The sequence below is a fragment of the Chiroxiphia lanceolata genome, chromosome 3 (assembly GCF_009829145.1).
Source record: "Chiroxiphia lanceolata isolate bChiLan1 chromosome 3, bChiLan1.pri, whole genome shotgun sequence".
Lineage (NCBI taxonomy): Eukaryota > Metazoa > Chordata > Aves > Passeriformes > Pipridae > Chiroxiphia > Chiroxiphia lanceolata.
The window spans coordinates 88107196-88126327 of NC_045639.1; the positions used below are offsets into that span (position 1 = coordinate 88107196).

General features: G+C 41.6%; 1 protein-coding gene across 1 annotated transcript in view; it reads right to left on the reverse strand.

The window, feature by feature from the left end:
* The window catches only part of ADGRB3 (adhesion G protein-coupled receptor B3), a 464549-nt gene extending 457664 nt beyond the window's left edge, over window positions 1–6885 (reverse strand). The window contains 2 exon segments of the mRNA XM_032681525.1: window positions 2717–3485; window positions 6193–6885. Coding sequence (XP_032537416.1) covers window positions 2717–3470 — 754 coding nt within the window. The 5' untranslated portion in view covers window positions 3471–3485; window positions 6193–6885.
* Window positions 6886–19132: the final 12247 nt, after the last annotated feature.

Genomic DNA, 19132 nt, shown 5'->3' on the forward strand with positions numbered 1-19132 from the left:
TAAAGCAGATTGTCTGTGAAAACAAAATTTGTATTTCTTGCCTTAATGTTTGTTGACAGAAGTGATGAATTGCATCATGTTTGTGGCAAGAACATTCTACATTTTGATCCTTCAATAAAGCTTTCAACTGAACCACAAACTAGCTTTATACAGACAAATACACTGACTGATGTGCCTAATGAATGTGACTATATCTACAGAAAACAACGACTCAACACACCTCTCTTGCAGATTTTTAGCCTTCTGAGGAACAGGAAGAAATGCTTTAAACTGAGTGGAAGACAAAAAGCATACTGCTACTGAGAAATATTGTGAGGTTTAATTTGCAAACTCATTATAACTTTGAGTAACAATCTGATGACTGATTTCCAAGTGCATTAAAGCAATTAAATAAAAGTGTGAAATAATTTTAATAATGTTAAAATTCTCAGCAACGCCCAAAAAAAGACTAAATACAGTGAAAAGCAAGCAAAGCAAACCTTCCACCTACCAAGTGAAATTTCCACCCCCTCTAACAATGCCATTTCTGAAGCTCATATGGAAGAAAACGCATAAGTAGGGGCAAGAATTAAAATATGCCTGAAACTGGAAGTAAAATATGCTGGGAACATGTTACAAAATTTAAGGGAAAAAAAACCAAAACAAGTGTTTGCCCTAAGTTTCCTCTGTCCTTTCCAGTAAGTACCTTTCTGAAACAGATGCTTTAACTTGGAGACACGCATCCCCTTGGAATTTAGCATGTTTTGGGGAAAGATGTGAAGACACACGGTGGCCTGTGCACCCCCTGTGCTCGCGCTCCCTCGTCCCCGGCCCCACCAGGCAGCTGGTGCCTTAGGACGGCAATCAGAGGCAGGGGCGGAGGAGGAAGGGATAGGTGCGCCTTTCTCCCACGGGTACACTGCCTCCCGCGGCGCCGGGGCCCCGACGGCTGCTCCGCCCGCCCCTCCGCGGGGTCCCGCTGGACCCTGGCGAGGCTGAGAACGCGGGGCGACCCCCGCACCGCGGCTGCGGTTCCTGCGCGGGCTCCGCTCTGCGGCGTTTCTATTTTCTAGAAGGCTCCGTAGCTCCCCCGTGACTCCCATCTCTCACACGATGGAGGCTGAGGGAGCGCAGGCGGTGCTTCACCCGAGGCCGCTCTCGGGCGCTGCGAGCCCACCGCCAGGCGGGGGAGGCGGCGGCGCCCCCGCGCAGCTCCCGGGGCTCCTGCCCGGCTCCGCCTGCTGCGGCCGGGGCTGCCTCCGCCTCTCTGGGCAATAATTAGCTCTAAACTATGTTAAATATCATCCCTGCCGCCGTTTCTCAGGGAAGTTTTTACGTCAGCCGAGCCTCCCCTGTCCGTTAGGATCGTTCTGTTCCCGGGATGCTGGGTGGCGGGAGAGGCGCGGAGCCGCAGGACACCGAAAGTGTCCCCCACCCCTCCCCCTGCCCTGCCCTTGGACGCTGGCTCCGCGGCAGCTGGAGCAAGTTCAGCTTTTCTTCTCCCACAGCACTGGGGCTTGGCTGCCCTTAAAGAAAATTCTCTCCTAACAACGTGTCAATGTTACATTCCTCCACAAAGCAACTTCTATTAGGGGGGCTGGGAGCTTGGCACTGCTTCGCCACAGACTGAGAGCTTTGTGGCTATGCAAAAAACAAGGAAAGAGGGAACATTTCCTGCATTAAAATGCAATACCCAACGCTCGATAATTTATCCCCCCGTGCCCCATTCCCTCACGGCAGCTCTGAAGGCCCCCCTCGCCCATAGGTTGCAGCCAGAGCCCCCCATCTAGTTTCAACCCATGCCTTCCCTGCCTCACAAGCCCCTAACGTCCTTCCCAAAATCACCCTCCCCACCCCGACGTCCCCAAAGTGTCAGGCTAACACAAGAAGTATGTAGCAGAGGGACTAAGCAGAGGGCTGCCATGCTAATTGCTGGAGCCCTGTCTTCACACCGTTCCACAGCCACCCCCTTTTTCCAGCAGGGACATGAAGTAGCTGCTGGGAATCACACATCAGCCCCCCCCCCCCCCCTCCCCCTCCCCTCCCCCTCATCGCTAATACTGCAATGAGATTCTGAGCCTTCATCTCCAGGAGCCAAAGCTGCCTGGAGAACAGGTGCAGCAGCAGCCCCCTGCCCCTTCGCAGAGCTCCCAGCAGGTTAAACCAGCATGTCCTGCCTGCACAGTGTCTCTCACATTGCCAAGTATCTCAGGCAGAGGGTTCACCCTGAGGAATTGCATTCGCTTTCAGTTTTGTTTTTTGTGGTTGAGTTCTGGCCCAGTTGGGACCAGGTGACCTGAACATGGTAAAATCTCTTAGTCTTTTGTCAGGTTGCCTGCATGCCTTTGGAAATGTTTTCCTTGCAAAGTCAAGGGATCATATCAAGAGGGCCAAGGTTTTGTAGCTGGGTGGTTGCAGTAAAGAGGTGGTGAGGGGGAGAGTGATTCCTGGCTCACAACCTGTGGGAATTATTGTGAGGCCTTAAAACAGATGGATCTTACTTGTGAGGAGTTTCAACAGTGCTCAGCAGAACTATATGCTGAAGCCCAGACCAGTTTAGAAATGAAAATGCAGCCTTCCCTGCCTTGAGGGAGTGTGCATCTTCTCCAGCCCTTTTGCCTCGTCTAGAGGAGAGCCAGAGTGGAGAGCAGCTCAAATGAATGTGAGTATTAAGGAGAGCCAGCAGCAGGACTTACACACTGGCGTGGCATTCAGCCCCCCTCCAAGAAGCACCTACCTTCTTTTGGCGGCCTTTTGGCTTCTCTGGTGAGATTGCAGACCTGAGTGGTTTGCAGCTCCTGGGTCAGGCAGCCTTCCGTCTGCTCGTTGAGGGGCAGCACCACATTATTGAGCAACACCAGGGACTGGTCGTCTATTCCCCATTCTCCCAAATGCTGAGGGCAGGTGCATTTTGTATACATGATCCCACAGGACTCAGTTCTCCCGTTCTCAGATTTCAAGCAGCTCTCCAACCAAGTGCATAACACATGGCACCCAAACTGGCTTGGGCTCACCTTGTTCAACACCAAAAATTCAAAGAAGGATTTTTGTTCTTCTTCTTTTTTGTGTAATCCTGGGAAGTTGATAGGATAGACGCGACGTATCTGAATAAAATTCTTATCATACTGCAGAAATACAAAAGCATTCTTGGAATTGCAGAGCTGCATTATAGAATGGTTATTCTTTAAAAGATCCTTTATTTTTTCATGGGAAAAATGATCGAACTGATAAGCCAAGAGGGAAAAGTTGGAGCAGCTGAAGTCCTTTTTGGAAAATTTCAGGTAAATACTATATTTGGTTGGATCTGGATTTTCCAGCGTCCAAGTGCAGTTTGTGAAGTTTTTAGGAAACATTTCACTTACAGAATACGATCCATAAATGACCCCCTTCACCAACGTGGAACACCAGAAGTCTTGGGCAGCATTAAATCCAAACATAACCAGTAGATAGGTGGAAAATATATAAATCAGCAAATTACGAACAGCCTTCATCCTATGTCATTTGGCCTGCAGGAGATGAAACGAAATAAAAATGCAAGTAGAATTCTTCACGCATAGAAAACCACACTCCTTCCAATATTCGAGCCAGCTGTTTTCAAGCTTGCAGTTAGAACCCCTTTCAGAAAGAAGGGCAGGTAATTTTTATTTTATAACGCAAGGGCCGGAGTTGCCGCTGTGTTCACAGCGCCATCATGTGGCCACCGCGACAGACACGTCTTCCACAGGCTAAAACTCAACATCTATTAGATTATTAATAGGAATGTCCTCTCCTCTCTAGGATGTAGTCATCATGGCGTGGACTAGAACTGCTCAACTTAAGTAAAAGCCTAGATGCCTTACCTGACAGACCAAGAGAAGGGAAATTTATTTACTTATTTCTTCAAAAAAGTAAATAAGTAATCTGCTATACTCATATATGCACATGCAGATTTTCACCGGAATAGAACAATAAAGCCGGTAGCATATGTTGTTATACATTATTTTTCTATTAAGTCTGAGAAGTAACTGAAGAATTACAGCCATAATTTAAAAATGCACAAATTACTATTTGTTACAGATGGAACATTATCTCCCATATTCCTACATCCCTTCACCCCGGCCACCTGGTATATAGAGGTCTCTATAAAAAGGATATTTAGGCAGCAAATACTGAGATTAATATATTAATAAAATTTTGACACTGCCAAAGAAAGAAACAAAAACAGATTAAAGTATTGCTGGTCTGACACTACCACTAAATGCCAGCTTTTTAAGATAATAGTTTCAATGGCTTCAACCTCTAAGGATATATAAAATAGTTTACAGTATTAGTATCTACAACTAGCAGCTCTATATAGCTGGCAGTGCTACAGCAGGATCTCTGCACCTATTGGACTGCACTTGCCCTCTTATTACAAATATCTTCTACTGTCTGATTAGTTCCTGTGTTTTGCAGCCATGGGCTTGAACAATGAAAGACATATTACATTTTCTCTGCTAGTATCTCCAAATAAAGCTGTTTTACTGCACCTGTCAACCCTCACAACCTCCACATGCTCTGTTCTCGCAACAGTGGCCTAGGTTGATACAGCAAACCTTAGTTATATTTATCTCTGTAACGATATAAAAAAAAAATTCAAATTGACCATTTTCAGCATTAACCTTTGAGAAGTTGCTTATCTCTTACAAATGAGTAGCTTTTTGCTTTCTGCTCTTAAATGCAAGCAGAAAGCAGAGATACTAACCTAATTTCAAAACTCTCTAAATTGCAGTCTCTTCCACTGTTGCTCAGTAAGCAGAGGCAGACATACACACAGGCGCTGTTACTGAGTTTTGATGTGTGTCTTTGCCTAGCTTTTCATCTCCTCACCAAACAGCAAGACATCTTCTGTTTCCCATTGCGTAACACACAGCAAGTCACCGGATTAAACTCCCTTGAAGAGATTTTCGTATCTCCTAGATTATAATGCAAACTCTGAATCCCGAAATGGGCAAAAAGCACCACCAACTCTAACCCTCTTTATAGCAGAGGTTTAAAAAAAAAAAAAAAAGCTGAGCTGCTGCTGGGTCTATCCACACGATCAGATTTTCTCCTTTCTGAGCATCCATCTCAATGAATAACACGGTCCTCCTTCTCCAAATAGGGCTGGTACAGCATTTAAGGTTTTAAGAAAGAGAAACTTATTGGGAATTCTGGAAACAATTTCCCCTTTGCTGAAGCACTTTGCAGGCAATGCAGTTCTGCGCAGTGTTATTCAGGATGGTGTAGGCGTCGAAAGCCAATGTGACAATAAGTGTCTAAATTAAGAATTCCACCCATGAAAAAGGATTAATTTTATAATCTGGAAAGCAGAAAGTGATCTTATTTACTTTTCTGTTTGAAAAGGAAAAAAGCCTCTGACTTTTCCCATCCTGTGTAATATCTGCACTAGAAAAATAAAGACGTCTGCAGTGCTAGGCTGTTTTCTATGAAGAAATGTAATCAAATAGCCCTCAGTTGTGCATTTGTTCATACAGTGCTACTTAAACACAACAGTGTCTTAATCTCTCTCTGTGTGCATTACACACACACACATGTACAGAGACACACAAACTGAGTGTGCCGGCAGCATTTCAGTTAGTTTGCAGTATTGCTAGATGTAGAGTGAATCTGCTCACTGAAAGGATCAGACACTCAGATTAAAAAGATCTTTCTTGTCCATGGAAGAGGGGGTTAAAAAACGGCCACAGAGGTTTAAGGTTGCCCATTTGGGTAGGGGGAGAATCCTCTTCTGCTGAAAAGAAAGGGGCATTTAGTTTGGATATTCCCCAAACTGATTTTCTAGGTGACACTGTAGTTTAGCCGAACATAGACGGCGCCATCACTCCATTTATTTTTTTTCCCCCAACAGAAGACCCACTGACTTCTCTTATTTTAACTTCCTATTAACCTAACATTCCTTCCCCCCCCCCTTCAAATTACCCCAATCGTGCACAAACCTCGGTTTTCTCGGTCTCGCTGGAAATTACTCTCAGGGAAGCAGACCTGTCGCAAGACGGACTTCTCTCTCTAACTTTTAAACTGCAGCGCTGAAGTAAATGCGGAGATCATTTCGTATGTGCTGTCTCTCTCTCTCTATCCTTCAGCAACAGCCTGTCCCCCTCCTCCGCCGCCTCCTCCCCGGAATCCCAAGCTAAAAGCTTTCCAGTCGTAATCCCTGGAAATGGGAAATGGAAATGCCCCGGGCACCCTTACCTTCCACTCCGAAAGCTGTCAGGCTATTTCTCTAAAACACTAGCACCACAGGCACACGTCCCAACAACAGTGATGGAGAGATTCCCCTTCTGACGGAAGCACCGTTTCCCATTTTTCCCGGCTCAGGTTCAAAACCAAGATTAAAAAAAGCAGCAGAAGATAAAAAACGCAGCGAGAAAATCCCCGCACGCCACACGCACACCCCACCGAGGAAAAAAAGCAGCTTTGGCTCCGGATCCACCAAATCCAACCGCATGAAGGGGGAAGAAAAAAAAAACCAACAAAAAACAACCACCTCAAACCAGCGAGACTGCAGGGGAAAAAATGGAAGTGGCTGAGCAATCGAAGGGTTTTGTTTGTTTGTTTGCCTTTTTTTTTTTTTTTTTACTTGAAACAAAGTCCCAGCACAGCAGCCCGATGCACGGCGATGCCAGGCAGTCGACGGTCTGAGAGAAGGACTAAGGCGCTAGTGCGGATTTGTTGGTGGGTTTTGTTGTTGTTGTTGTTGTTATTACTAATAGACTTATTCCTCCTTCCTCCCTCCTCCTCCTCCCCCCCTCAGGCACTAATGGCCGGACAGCGGCGGGGGGGTCCTTGGCTGCCGATGTCGGGGAGCGGTGTGAACGCTGCCGGGCGCGCAGGGAGTACGGCGGGAGCGAGAGCGCGTCTGTGCCGCTGCGTGTGGCTCTGGGTGTGCGCGCCCGTGTGCGCGCCCGCGCGTGTGCGAGCGCCCGCCCGCCCCCGTGTGTGCCGGGGCGTGAGTGCGCGCATGTGCGCGGCCCCCGCTGGGGGTGTCTGCGTGCGCGCCCCTGCGCTCCGCTCCGCGCGTGTCCGCGCGTGTGCGCGGCGCGCCCCCGACCCCGGCGGACGGGCCCGCGCTGGTTTTCGCGCGTCACGGCTGCGCGGCCCCGAGCGCGCCCCAGAAACGCTGCTCGCCGCGCACGGAGGGGAGTGTTCTGTCCGCCGTGCCCAGCGCTGGGGCTGCGCCTCGGCGTAGGAAAAACCCACGGGCGGGGAGCGAGGGAAACGGGGACGCCGGGGCGGGAAGCCCGCACTTGATCTCCTCTTATTTTTTCTTCCAAAGCACAACCCCCCCACTCGCCGCAGCCCCAAGAGCTGCCGGCTCGGCCCCGCGATGCAGATTAACTGATACAGCGCTCCCGGGATAAATCCGCTCAAACTGCCGCCCGCCTTTGACTGGAAACAATAGCAATTTCCTCTGAGCGGCTGCAATTAACGCCGTGTTTGTTCCCTGGCAGAGATAAGGCTGTGCCCGATCGCGGCCGCATCCATTAGCCCGGTTGCTGCCGGCCGCCCTCTGCACGGGAGGGAAGGGGAAGCCGGAGGGGTTCCCGGAGCGGTGCCCAATGAGGATGCCGGCGCGGGAGAGACGCTGCCCCCGCTGCGAGCGGAGTTTGCGAGGCGACAGCGGCTGAAGTCGTCCCGTTATTGGCGGGTGGGGTCCGACAGACGGGGGAGGTTCGTGGAAAGAGTCGTGCCACAAGGAGGGCATCCTCCTCCCCCGCCTCCTTTTTTTTATTTATTTATTTTTCATTTTGCTACAGCTGGGTAGCGTTGGATATGCTTTTTTCTCCCTCCCCTCAGGCTGTGTCCTTCCCGTTCCTCAGGGCGGGTTGGGTTATTCTCTGGCCCTTCCCTCTGGCGTAAGATATTGGGGCAGTCTACACGACAACAGAAATCCGGCGTGAAAATTAGGAGATGACATTTTAATAAATGCTACTGTCAGTCAGCAGCTCTCAGCCTGGCTGCCGTGTGCTCCACTGCTGCCATTCTGTACAGAGCACAAGGCCCTGCTGAGGCTGTGGGACAGTAGGGCCCCTCCACACCTTCGAAGTTCATATGTAACATGACAACACAACCTCCCACCCACTCTGAAAATGAACGTTTAAACTTCTGGAAAACTTCCAAACCAATCAGTCTGTTTTCTCCTCTACAACCCTGTTCTAGACCCTGCAAGGTGTGAATTCCAGTAATACAGAGCTTTTATGATTACAATTACACGCTGCACAAATTCTGATCAGAGGTATTGCTGGTCACAAACCACTTGACCAAAATAAACAAAAGCAGGGTTATAGCTTTTTACTGTATTTTCCATAGGTACAAGCTGTAAACCACATCCCTCATAGCTTTTACAATCGTAAATACTTTATGTCCCTGTTGTCAAAATAAAACAAAAAAATATCTGACCAAGGAAAATGTGAGAGATGTGCAGGATCTATGCCCAGCAAATGCAATGCAATGAAAATTGAACTGTTACTGGCTTAGAGATAATCATATTCTCTCAGATTCACTTCCATATTGGGTGACATTCCATGTGGGTGATCCTCATGTTGCTTGAAATACTTCAAGGGAAGTTTGGTCCATTGACAGGGTGATATGAGGAGAACAAATCAAAGGTGTACATTCATGGCTGGTCTTCGCGAACGAAGATTTGGGAAGGGCTCTACCCACATTTGTTGCAAGCGCATTGGTGGCTAAAAAGGCCAATACGAGATAGGCATGTCCGGTTGCAAAAGGCACAGCAGAAAGACTCCTTAGATGGTATATTCTGCAAGGCATGATTCTTTCTGAGTTGTCTTTTCTCCTCAAGGGTGATCCTGCGTGCTTTCTCAAAAGCATCAACAGCGTTATAGATGGTGTGTCTCCAGACCTCCCGATTGGAGGCCAGAGTAGACCAGTTATGTTGATCAATATGGCCAAGGCTGAGATGTTGTTTCAGGGAGTCCTTGAATCTTCTCTTTGGGGCTCCTCTCTCACGGCAGCCGGTGGCAAGTTCACCATAAAGCAAGATCTTAGGGAGGAGGTGGTCCTTCGTCCTTGAGACGTACCCTGCGCAACGCAGCTGTGTTCTCAGCAACATGGCCTCAATACTTGTGACTGCTGCTTGTTCTAGAACAGATGCATTGGTTATGTAATCTGACCAGTGAATGTTTAGGATTGTACAGAAGCAGCATTGATGGAAGCCTTCTAGGAGTCACAGGTGGTGGCGGTAGACAGCCCATGATTCAGATCCGTATGAGAGTAGACAGCACTGTGGCTCTGTAAACGCTGATCTTTGTACTTTTCTTCAGGTGTTTATTTCGCCAAACTCTTTTATGAAGCTTTTCGAAAGGTGTACATACAATGCATTTAAATAGCATTTAAATGCATTTATTTAAATACTTTTTTCATCTCCTCTATATTAGATGAAGAACTGGGGGGTAAGTCACAAAAAAACTATCCTGAATGAACTGTTTCACCTGTTCCTATAGCATTGCCAAGTTGTAGCTCCTTCAGTTATGAGTGGAAGTGAAAAAATAATAAATACACAATGTATGGTAAACTACTGTCTTTAGAAACCTCCTAGGTATTCCAACATGGTGATTAATTTGCACTTTTTAATTTTGTGAAGACATGGGAATGCTGGAGAGGAATCTGGGAGGGAAGACTCCTTAACCTCTCTGTCTACAAACTGAAGGACAGGGTGGAAGTTGCACAAATCATGCTTAGGTTAATGATGGGAGCTGAAGAACAGAGGGATGGGATGGGAGCACAGAGCACTCTGCAGATTTCTTTATAAGATTTGCTGCATTCACACTTGAACAATGCAGGTTTTAATGACTGGAGCTAATTAAAATAGGCTATACCATTTTTCTAAGTACACAAATATCCATGATCCATTTGCAGGTGCCTTTCTACTTGAACTGAGGCCAACTTGAGAAATAATTTTGTTTACCAGGTGTCACGCAGCATTTGAGATAAGAAAAACCTGGAATTTTGATAGTCTAGAAATGAGAGTCAGGATATGTTTAAGTCTGCAAAATATAAATAAGTAGGAATAAGACAATATGTTTGTTTAATTTGGGCATGCAGATCATTTGTGTTTAGAATGGTACTAGTTGGTATGTACATTTATTCCCAAACTACAGTCTGAACAGCATATGTAAAGTGAACCTATACACATAATTTGGAAATATTGAGTAGATCCATCTTGTTTGAGTACTTCTATTAAAACCTAGGAATAATGTATTAATGCAATCCCACACTGTTTCATGGAAGGGCTGTCAGCCCTGCATGGTACAGGTGGTACCATCTGTACTACAAAGTATCAAGGCACTGAAAGATGTGTTATGTCGCTCAGTAGTAGTGTGGTAGGGATAGGCACAACATAGTGAATGCTAAATTTATAGTGTTGCTTTCTAGACTCAATGCAATTGTTTCAGCAAGATTGGGCTTGATCCAAACAAGGAAAGAGAGAGGAAAGTAATATTTTTAAGTAATCTCTGTATTAGTGAGAAAAATGAGGCTTAACCATTTTAATATGTTGGATGGAATAAGTTAAAGAGTCTGTTTAGTTGTTTGTTTTTGGTTTTGGTTGGTTTTTTTTCTCAATCTGCAATAGCACTTTGAGATCTTTGGGATCTTGGTGACAGCAGCTAGATGATTTCAGTCCAGATTTTAGTGAACATAGCACAAAATTCAACACAATTAGAATTGGAATTATAATTCACTGTCATTTTGGGGACAAATTTTAAAAGGAAGACCACAGTCTAAAGCAAGTGGCTTTGGAGAATGGTCTGTTCTCTGGTTCCATCACCTGTCACCCTTAGGGGGAGTCTTCAAGTCAAGGTCACTGTTGCAACCTTCAATGTCACTCCTTTGAGCAAGTAAGTCAGTCTATCTCCAATACTGAAGACACACATTTAAAAAAAAAACTCATAAAAATGTTTTTCAACAAAGACTTTAATCTTTTTCCTTAGTTCTTTATTATTATCACCATGTGTAACTGACTCCAGAGTTACAGGCACTTAGATATGTCCTTCTGTGTGCACAATATAAAACTTGCTATAGAGTCAACTTACAGGTAAGAGTTGATAGATATTTTCACTGAGCCTTTCAGCTTATATAGAAGTGGCATTGGTCTGTTCCCCACATCCCACTGCATTCAGATATACAAGGCCCTTCAAAATCCCCTTTGGCAAGAATAGACTTTCTACTCTGCATTACAGATTCTGCTGCATTACACCAAACTGTATTTCCCTGCTATAAGTCAGGGAAAATTTTAAATCCAAAGCTGGTGTGACCATCTCAAGAGAAATGTTATTTAATTTAGTCTGAAGCAAAGAAATAAAATGGAAGACGTTGACCGTATTACAGGTATTATATAATATAAGAAATACCTAAATATGAAACAAAGAAAAATATTTTGTTGCTCTAACAGGTTGAGAGCAAATGTAAATTGGAAATAATTTCGTGGACTTGTGTGTGTTTTCTGGTTGAGGGCGCTACAAACTATTAAGAAATATTGTATTTCTCTTTTCTGTTCAGATTCAAAGTGAATTTTGCCATTATTAGTTTTGTCTTTGTTATTAAGAGGAAAAATTAATTGAATAAATAATAGAATTTTGAAGCATTATATGGTTCAATTTAATTTTCTTAGAGAGGTGATTTGTATAGTCATAAATAACTAATTAATAATGCAACACCAGTAGATGGTGCTCAAGAATATATACCATAACTGAGGGGTAGGGGTGAATAATAATTGAAAAATTTCAGAAAAAAATTTGATCTTCTTTTGAGAATTTGATTTTACATCAGAAAACAATTTTACCTTCCAAATTCAATCAAACTTTTGGTTGGCTGGCAATTTTCAGGTTAAAAAGGTCAGTGATTTGCTTGGTTGTTGTTTGTTTTCATTCTTTGTATGACTTCTTCAGCAAAGATTTTAACAAGTACTTTTAAATTCTGCTACTAGCCTTAAAGATTTTAATGTTGTTATTCAGTCACAATAATTAAGCTTCAAGCAGTGAATTTTGTGCACTAGGTAACACTAAGAGTATGGGCAGAAGGGGTCTGAATCACACATCAGGCCTGTGCAGCATCCTACCTCAGACAGTGGCCTTTGAAGACTCCTGAGGAAGGTACAGAAAACCCAGAATATGACTGTTTTTGACAATCTGACCTCATAAAATCTCACCTAGTCTCCAGTATGCAGAGATCTATTTAAGTCTTCAAATAAGTTGAAGTTCCCCTGCAACACTCATTTAGCTAGTTTAACTTCATACGTTCTTGTTTTCCACATAAGCACCTAATTGTTTTCAATCTTACTTTCTTTTCTATCTCAACATTATCAAATAATGAGTCCCACAGCATAAATACTAAGTAAAAACTGATGGTATCACTTCTGTTAAATTTGCTACCTTTTGATTTAATGATGTGTCACCATACTCTTCTGCTAAGGCAGAGAGAAGTGAGATTCTGGCTTACTGTCGTGCCTCTGTTTAATATCCTTTTAAGATATCTAAATCTGTTTCCACAAAAACATACTTCTATAATTCTAGTCACTTTTCTCTTAAACCCTCCCTAGTTTTCTTTCTAAGAATGTAGAAACCAATACTGCACACAGCAGTTCAGATGGGGCTGCATCACTGATTTATATAACATTGTTTTTCGTTATCATCTCAGTCCTGTTCTTGATTAATTTTAATATCTTGCTTCTTCTGAGAGCTGCTACACTGAACAGAGATCTTCAGTTAGCTGTCTATTCTTTTTATCAGTCTCCTGTGAGAAACTTTGTCAAACAAGTTTAAATAAATTATGTCTGTTGGTTCTCCTTTGACCACTACAGCAGTTTACCAATGTGTTAAAAACATTCTAACCAATGAGTGAGGTGTCATCTTCCTTTGCACAGATCTATAATCTCACGGTCTTCTGAGTGTTTTATTTTCTTATTTTTAATTTGCCAGGTACAGATTTAAGATTTATTAATCTTCAATTCCGTGAATCATCCTAAACTCCTTTTATGACATATGTGAAACATTTGCTACTCTCTTACCTTCCAGTAAAGGAACTGTTTTTTAATTAGATTGCATAGCTCAACTACTCGTTGTTCAGAATTTTTAGTCCTGCTTTTCAAATGATTGATTTGTTCCAGCACCTCTTCATCTGATAGTACCTAATTTTTATTACCCAAGAGTAGATATCTTCCTAACATCTTCTATTGTGAAGACTGATGCAAATAATTCTGCTATGTTCCTAGCAACATCCTTCTCTTCTTTAATTGCTGTCTTTATTCTGTGAAGTTCCCAGAAGACATAGTAACTCTTAAAACTTTATTGCTTTTGATATATTTAAAGGGGTTCTTTTAATTTGTTTTTATGTTTATATTTTCTATGCTTTGTAGCAGTTATCTTTGCTATTCATTTTTCCTTTTTTTCTCTTTACTATTATAACCTGTGATCATTTCCATCATTTTCTGAAAGCTGTCTTTTCAGATTTTGACAATTCCCTGCTTAGCTCAAGCAGCATCACAGATCCTTTCATTTCGCTTCATTGGTTTGCAACTTACCTTCCTTGTTTATCTCCTCCCCTCCCCATATGTGCATTTATCAGTGGAAATATTCTTGGTTTTGTGAGCAACACAAACGCCACATCTAAGGATACTAGAGATGGTTTTTTTAACTAACATGCATTCTATTGAAGATCTCTGTCCAAAGGTTAGTGTTGTGACATTTTTTATTTATCTTATCTCTTTCTAGATGCATTTAACCTCATTATTTTATGTTTTATTTTGGATATCCACAATCCTTGACTTCTTTCTACTTATTGTTATTGAAGTCTAAAAGTATGTCTAAACTTTGTTTTACTAAGGGTCTCTAGTTTATCAAGCTGAGCTGGTTGACTTAAGGCTGTCTTATGTCTTCCAAGGTGACACTGATTTCTCAGAATAGGTTTCTTTCAATTGTTCAAGAAACTATATTTGTAAACTTTGCCTGCTTTGTTTCTAATTGGGCAGTATAAGATTTATTATTATCCTGTTTTGTTACATTTTCTTGCTTTTTATCTTATTTGATGCTGCAATCTTAGTATCCTAGTTGTGACCTGTATTCTTTGACACGTCCTCCTATGCCCTGGGCTTCCATTCTGAAGTACAGACCTCTTCACTTAAAGGTTTTTTTCACACCACAATTTATTGAGTCTTTTATGCACGGAGCAAAATTCCTCACAGAACTGGTTAATTCTGTTATTCTGAGATAGTTTACAACAAGGCACTGTTGGGTATTTTTAAAGTTGTTAAGTATTTATCCAGTAATTTTCCTATGTTACTACACTTCCATTGTGACAATAACATAAAGCTTTCTTCTATTGGAAAGCCCTTTATTTTGCTTATTTTGCTTTTAAGTTGTAATTTCACATAAATAATTGAAGTTCTTTATTTTGACCAGATGTCATTCTATGGCACATTTCCTGGATTTGTGCTTCTTTGGTTGCATTTTAAATGGATACTCAGAAGTATTTGTATTACCAGTTACATTCGTAGTTGATTGGTGTTCTTTGGCTCTGTTTATCAGATGACCAGGAAATTTTTTCTAGTCCTTCAATCTATGAAATCAGTATTTTCAATAATTTATATCTTGCATATATAATGGTTATCATTTGAAAACAAACTTGTCACTATTTCATGTATGTAGTCTGGTGGTGGCACTAACTAGTTGTACTGTTGTGTGACTGTAAAGCTAGGAGAAGCTCATTGCAGTCCCTATACGAGGGCTGTATCATAAACTTTACAAAATTAACTGGAGAATATTTATGCAAAGATCAAAATAAAAAATAGGGCCACTGTTTTCATGTTAATTATCTAAATGCACTGAAATCCTCTTTATACTGGAAGGAGTACAAATATTTTAAGAATGCCCTTTCATCTCTGATGTTATTAATCTACTTTAAAATATTGCCTAGTCATTAATCAAATTGAACGGTGATAAATACAAAAAAACAACCCTGTGTCTTTTTGACTTGCTCTACTGAAAAAAAAGAAATTCAGAGTTGATACTGACTACTTCTTTAATAACCTTCATTTTCCTTATGTAGGCTGGGGAAAAGTGATTTTGTGTACTTTGTGTGTGGTTAAGATCACTAATCGCAGAGTGCAGAGTTGAAAAATGCCATTTTGTGTTGAGCTTTTCCTTCCATTAGTGAAAAAGAAGAACTAATAATCATGTCTAGAGTTTAACTTTCTTCTGTAAGAGTTCAGAGTTTAAAATTGTGGTGGTTTAACCCCAGCTGGCAACTAAGCCCCACACGGCCGCTCAGTCACTCCTGCCTCAGCCATGCTGGGGGAAGAATCAGTAGAGTAAAAGTGAGAAAGCTCATGGGTTGAGATAAAGACAATTTAATAGATAAAGCAGAAACTGCATATGCAAGGAGAGCAAAAGCAGGAATTCATTCACTACTTCCCATGGGCAGGCAGGCGTTAAGCCATGCCCAGGAAAGCAGAGCTCCATTAGGTGTAACGATTGCTTGGAAAGATAAACACCACCACTCCAAATGTTCCCCCCTCCTTCTTCTTCTCCCAGTTTTATATACTGAGCATACCTATGGTATGTAATGTCCCTTTGATCAGTTGGGGTCAGCTGCCCCAGCAGTGTCCCCTCAACTCCTTGTGCACCCCCAGCCTCCTCACTACTGGAGTGGGGTGAGGAGAGTTTGAAACCTGCAGTTTCTCCTTCCCATAACTTGCTAAGACAGCAAAAAGGATAGCAGCATTTGGTTAGGGCTAACAACAATTTTTTTTATTCCTCTTAGGCCTCATTCAGGGACTCAGTCCACAATGTCTATTCAGCATGAAATACAGAAAGAATTTTGTAAACTAGGATCAGAATTCAAGTGACTCTTTTTTCTCTTATGTCTTTGGTTCTAGTAAGGGGAAGTAAAAAAGGTATGGCATTAATGCTTTACTGCTGCTGACAAAATACTTTCTAAAAGAAAGTTTCTATGAACCTTATTTGATGGGAGAATTCTGAACTGTGTACTCTGAGCATCAGGAAGTAACAGTTTGAAATTAATTTTTGGAAAGTTTCAGGAAGGTCTCTTGCAGCAGTATCTCAAGTTATCTGGGGCTTTAGGTAGCCCACCACTAAGCATGTTGACTTTTTGAGGTACATAACTCTACCCAAGAACCATAATATAAGAAAAAGCTTCATCATAGCTCAGATTTCCAATTCCATGGTAAAGAAATAGGAGTTGAAGTCTTAACATAGTTCTTCCCTGCATGCTTATTTGATCCAAATGCACACATTTTTATAAAAATTAAATTAATAAGCTGAATATTTAAGGATGGTATTTTCTCAAATACCCAGTATTTCCATGGAAAGGCCATTCAAGGTTTGGCTGTGTTAACCAGGAAACTTCATCCTGGGAAGGAAAAAAAGGACACTTTATGAGACTATGATACTACAGACTCAAAAGTGGCAAGGAAAGACAGGCTGGGGATTGATTATTCACTGTCTAGTAGCAGGCATCATAAAAAGGTGGAAGGAGTCATGCTCAAAACAGAAGAGGTGATTGTTATGCAACAGGTAACTGACCTTTGAAAGTTCTTGCCAAAGGATGTTATAGATAATAAAAATATATATATAAATAAATAAAATACAAATTTTCACAGACTCAGGGTCAGACTGGACAAGCATATGAAAGAGAGATCCAGTGATGGTGGTGATGATGGAGTTGTCAATAAGTGTGCAAAGTCATATCTGCTTCAGGAATTTCCCTGAGCTGAAAATAATTGTAGATTGAGAATGTATTAGGAGAGAAGCGTGTTCCTCCTTCCGAATTTATTTACAGTCACTTCTGAAACAGAATGTGGAGAATGTTAAAACTTTAGTTTGGTCTAGTATGACTGTTTTCATCTCCACTCTTTTTGGATATTTTAAGATTGACAGAGAGGTAGATTTTCAGAGGTGCAGATCATGGAATCAGTTGGAATTTGGAATCAAACACTGGATATTATTGTTCAGAATGTCAAGACATCAGTATTCAGTTTTAAAACGTTGGCTGAATGCCTATAATTGCTAAAGTGAGTGCTCACATTGAAAAATTTGAGGATATAGTCAAGACTTAGATCAAATTGAGATCAGAGAAGAAATTCTCAATTTATTTTTTCTCTATCTGACCACCATTAGTTTTGTAAATGTAATAATGAAATGCAAACACAACATATATTTAGCATTAGCTTCATTTCCCCCCATGTTTTAAAAGAGGATGAAGCTATGTCCTGTTCTAAAATTGTTCAGTATCTAAAATCTGATTGAACGTGGCAAGGGTTATCTTCAGCTAAATAAATGTTTTAAAATTTGGAATAAATGTGTATATGTCAGTGTGACATACTTTATCATTTTTGAAGAGGATATTTGGTTGGAAGAAGAAAAAAATATACTCTCTTTACCTAATCACTTCCTTGACTGCATGGTGGGCATCCAGAGTACATTGCTTTGTTGAAACAATTTGTTTGTAAGTTTATCTATATGTCAGACACACTTTTGACATCATATTATAAAAATTATTATAATATCTGAAAAAGGGAAAACATCACACAATAATAGCCACAGGTGTGAATGTCAGAACTGCTTCCTGACATGGCTAGGACTCTCATATGACTGTCAATAAGGGTCGCATAGTCCACAGTTCTAAAAAGAGGTGCTGTGAGGCTCAAGTACTTGGGGAAAACAGATGTGAATGTATCATTCAAAGTTTAAGAAATGCAGATTTTTTGGATATGTTGAAATATGTGTTTCGGATCATTGTATTAGTCTTCCAGCATGGAATTTTTGAGAAATAGCTGAATTTACTTAATATTCTAAAGGAATGTAAAACCTGAGTTAGAGATTGGTATACTGGCAGTAGCTCAGCTCGTATCAATGACCTCGTATCAGTCTAAAACATATGTGAGAATAGAATCATGCCCTTGATATGTACTGTGTGCTCAAACTGAAGAGTGGAAGGAGAGGAACACATTTATATTACCAAAGGACAATATATTTTGTGAAAATGTGAGGTATTAATGTAGAGAGATGCAGGTGGCTGTCATCATTCTGAAGAGATACAATTTGACTACACTATCCAAAATATGAGGGGTTGCAAGAAAAAGAGTTCCCAAATTGTCGGGCACAAGAAAAGAGTATTAGGAGGGTGGAGGTTTGATTGTTGTTTTGGGGTTTTTTAAAGATGAAAAATTATGTTTGGGTGAGTGGAACAAAATTGCAGAGATGCACTAATTTATATAGCTATCTACCACTGGATCAAAAAAGGACAATAAATAAAGGGAATTAACCCCAACACAGTATATAGCAACTTCACTAAATGTGTTATGTCTACTGCTAGGAGTTATAGGTTTTTGTGTTTCATAAATTCTGGCAACGTTCTTGGTCCTCTCCTGCCAATAATGGCTGATTGTACTGAAATATTTTTTCCCCTCTATTTCTCCCTTTCTTTCTCTCTTTTGCCTTTCTTCCTTCCTTCTTGTATGCACACTTAAATATCTTATTTCACTATTGTTAATCAGTGAATCCTAGACCTTTTACTGAAGTTATATATCTAAAAGTTGCTGGTGAATGATTTATTGTTCTGTTCTCGATGAACATTGCTGACTTATCACAGTAAATGTAAGTGGTGTCACTGAAGTCAGCAGATCTATGCTGAATTAATCAGTATGGATTCTGGTCCTAAGAGTCATAATTGATAAAGTCGTTTGTCTGCTTGCAACAAATTCCTGAATGGATGGCTCAGTATAGGTTCCTTCAAACTGACTTAACTGTAAATTTTGTGTGTTTTAGAGGGTGTCAGGTTCAGACAGAATAGCTCAGATTCAAAATTTACTCAGTCTTGCTCTCTGTGACGTGATAGCTTACCAGGGTGAGAATTTAAATTTAATTAAATGTTGAATTTCCAATGTATAGATACCTGATTGATTTTCTGATCCCCTATCTCAGATTATCCAGTGATAGCTGTACCACAATGTGACTTTTTTCACTGGCAACTGCATCCTATTTATTGATTTACCTGCCTGAATGCACACATATGATTTCCTAATATAGCTGTGTCTGTGAAGAGAGTATAAGATTTTTGAATCTGCCTGAACATTTTTTAGCTCATGTCTTAGCTA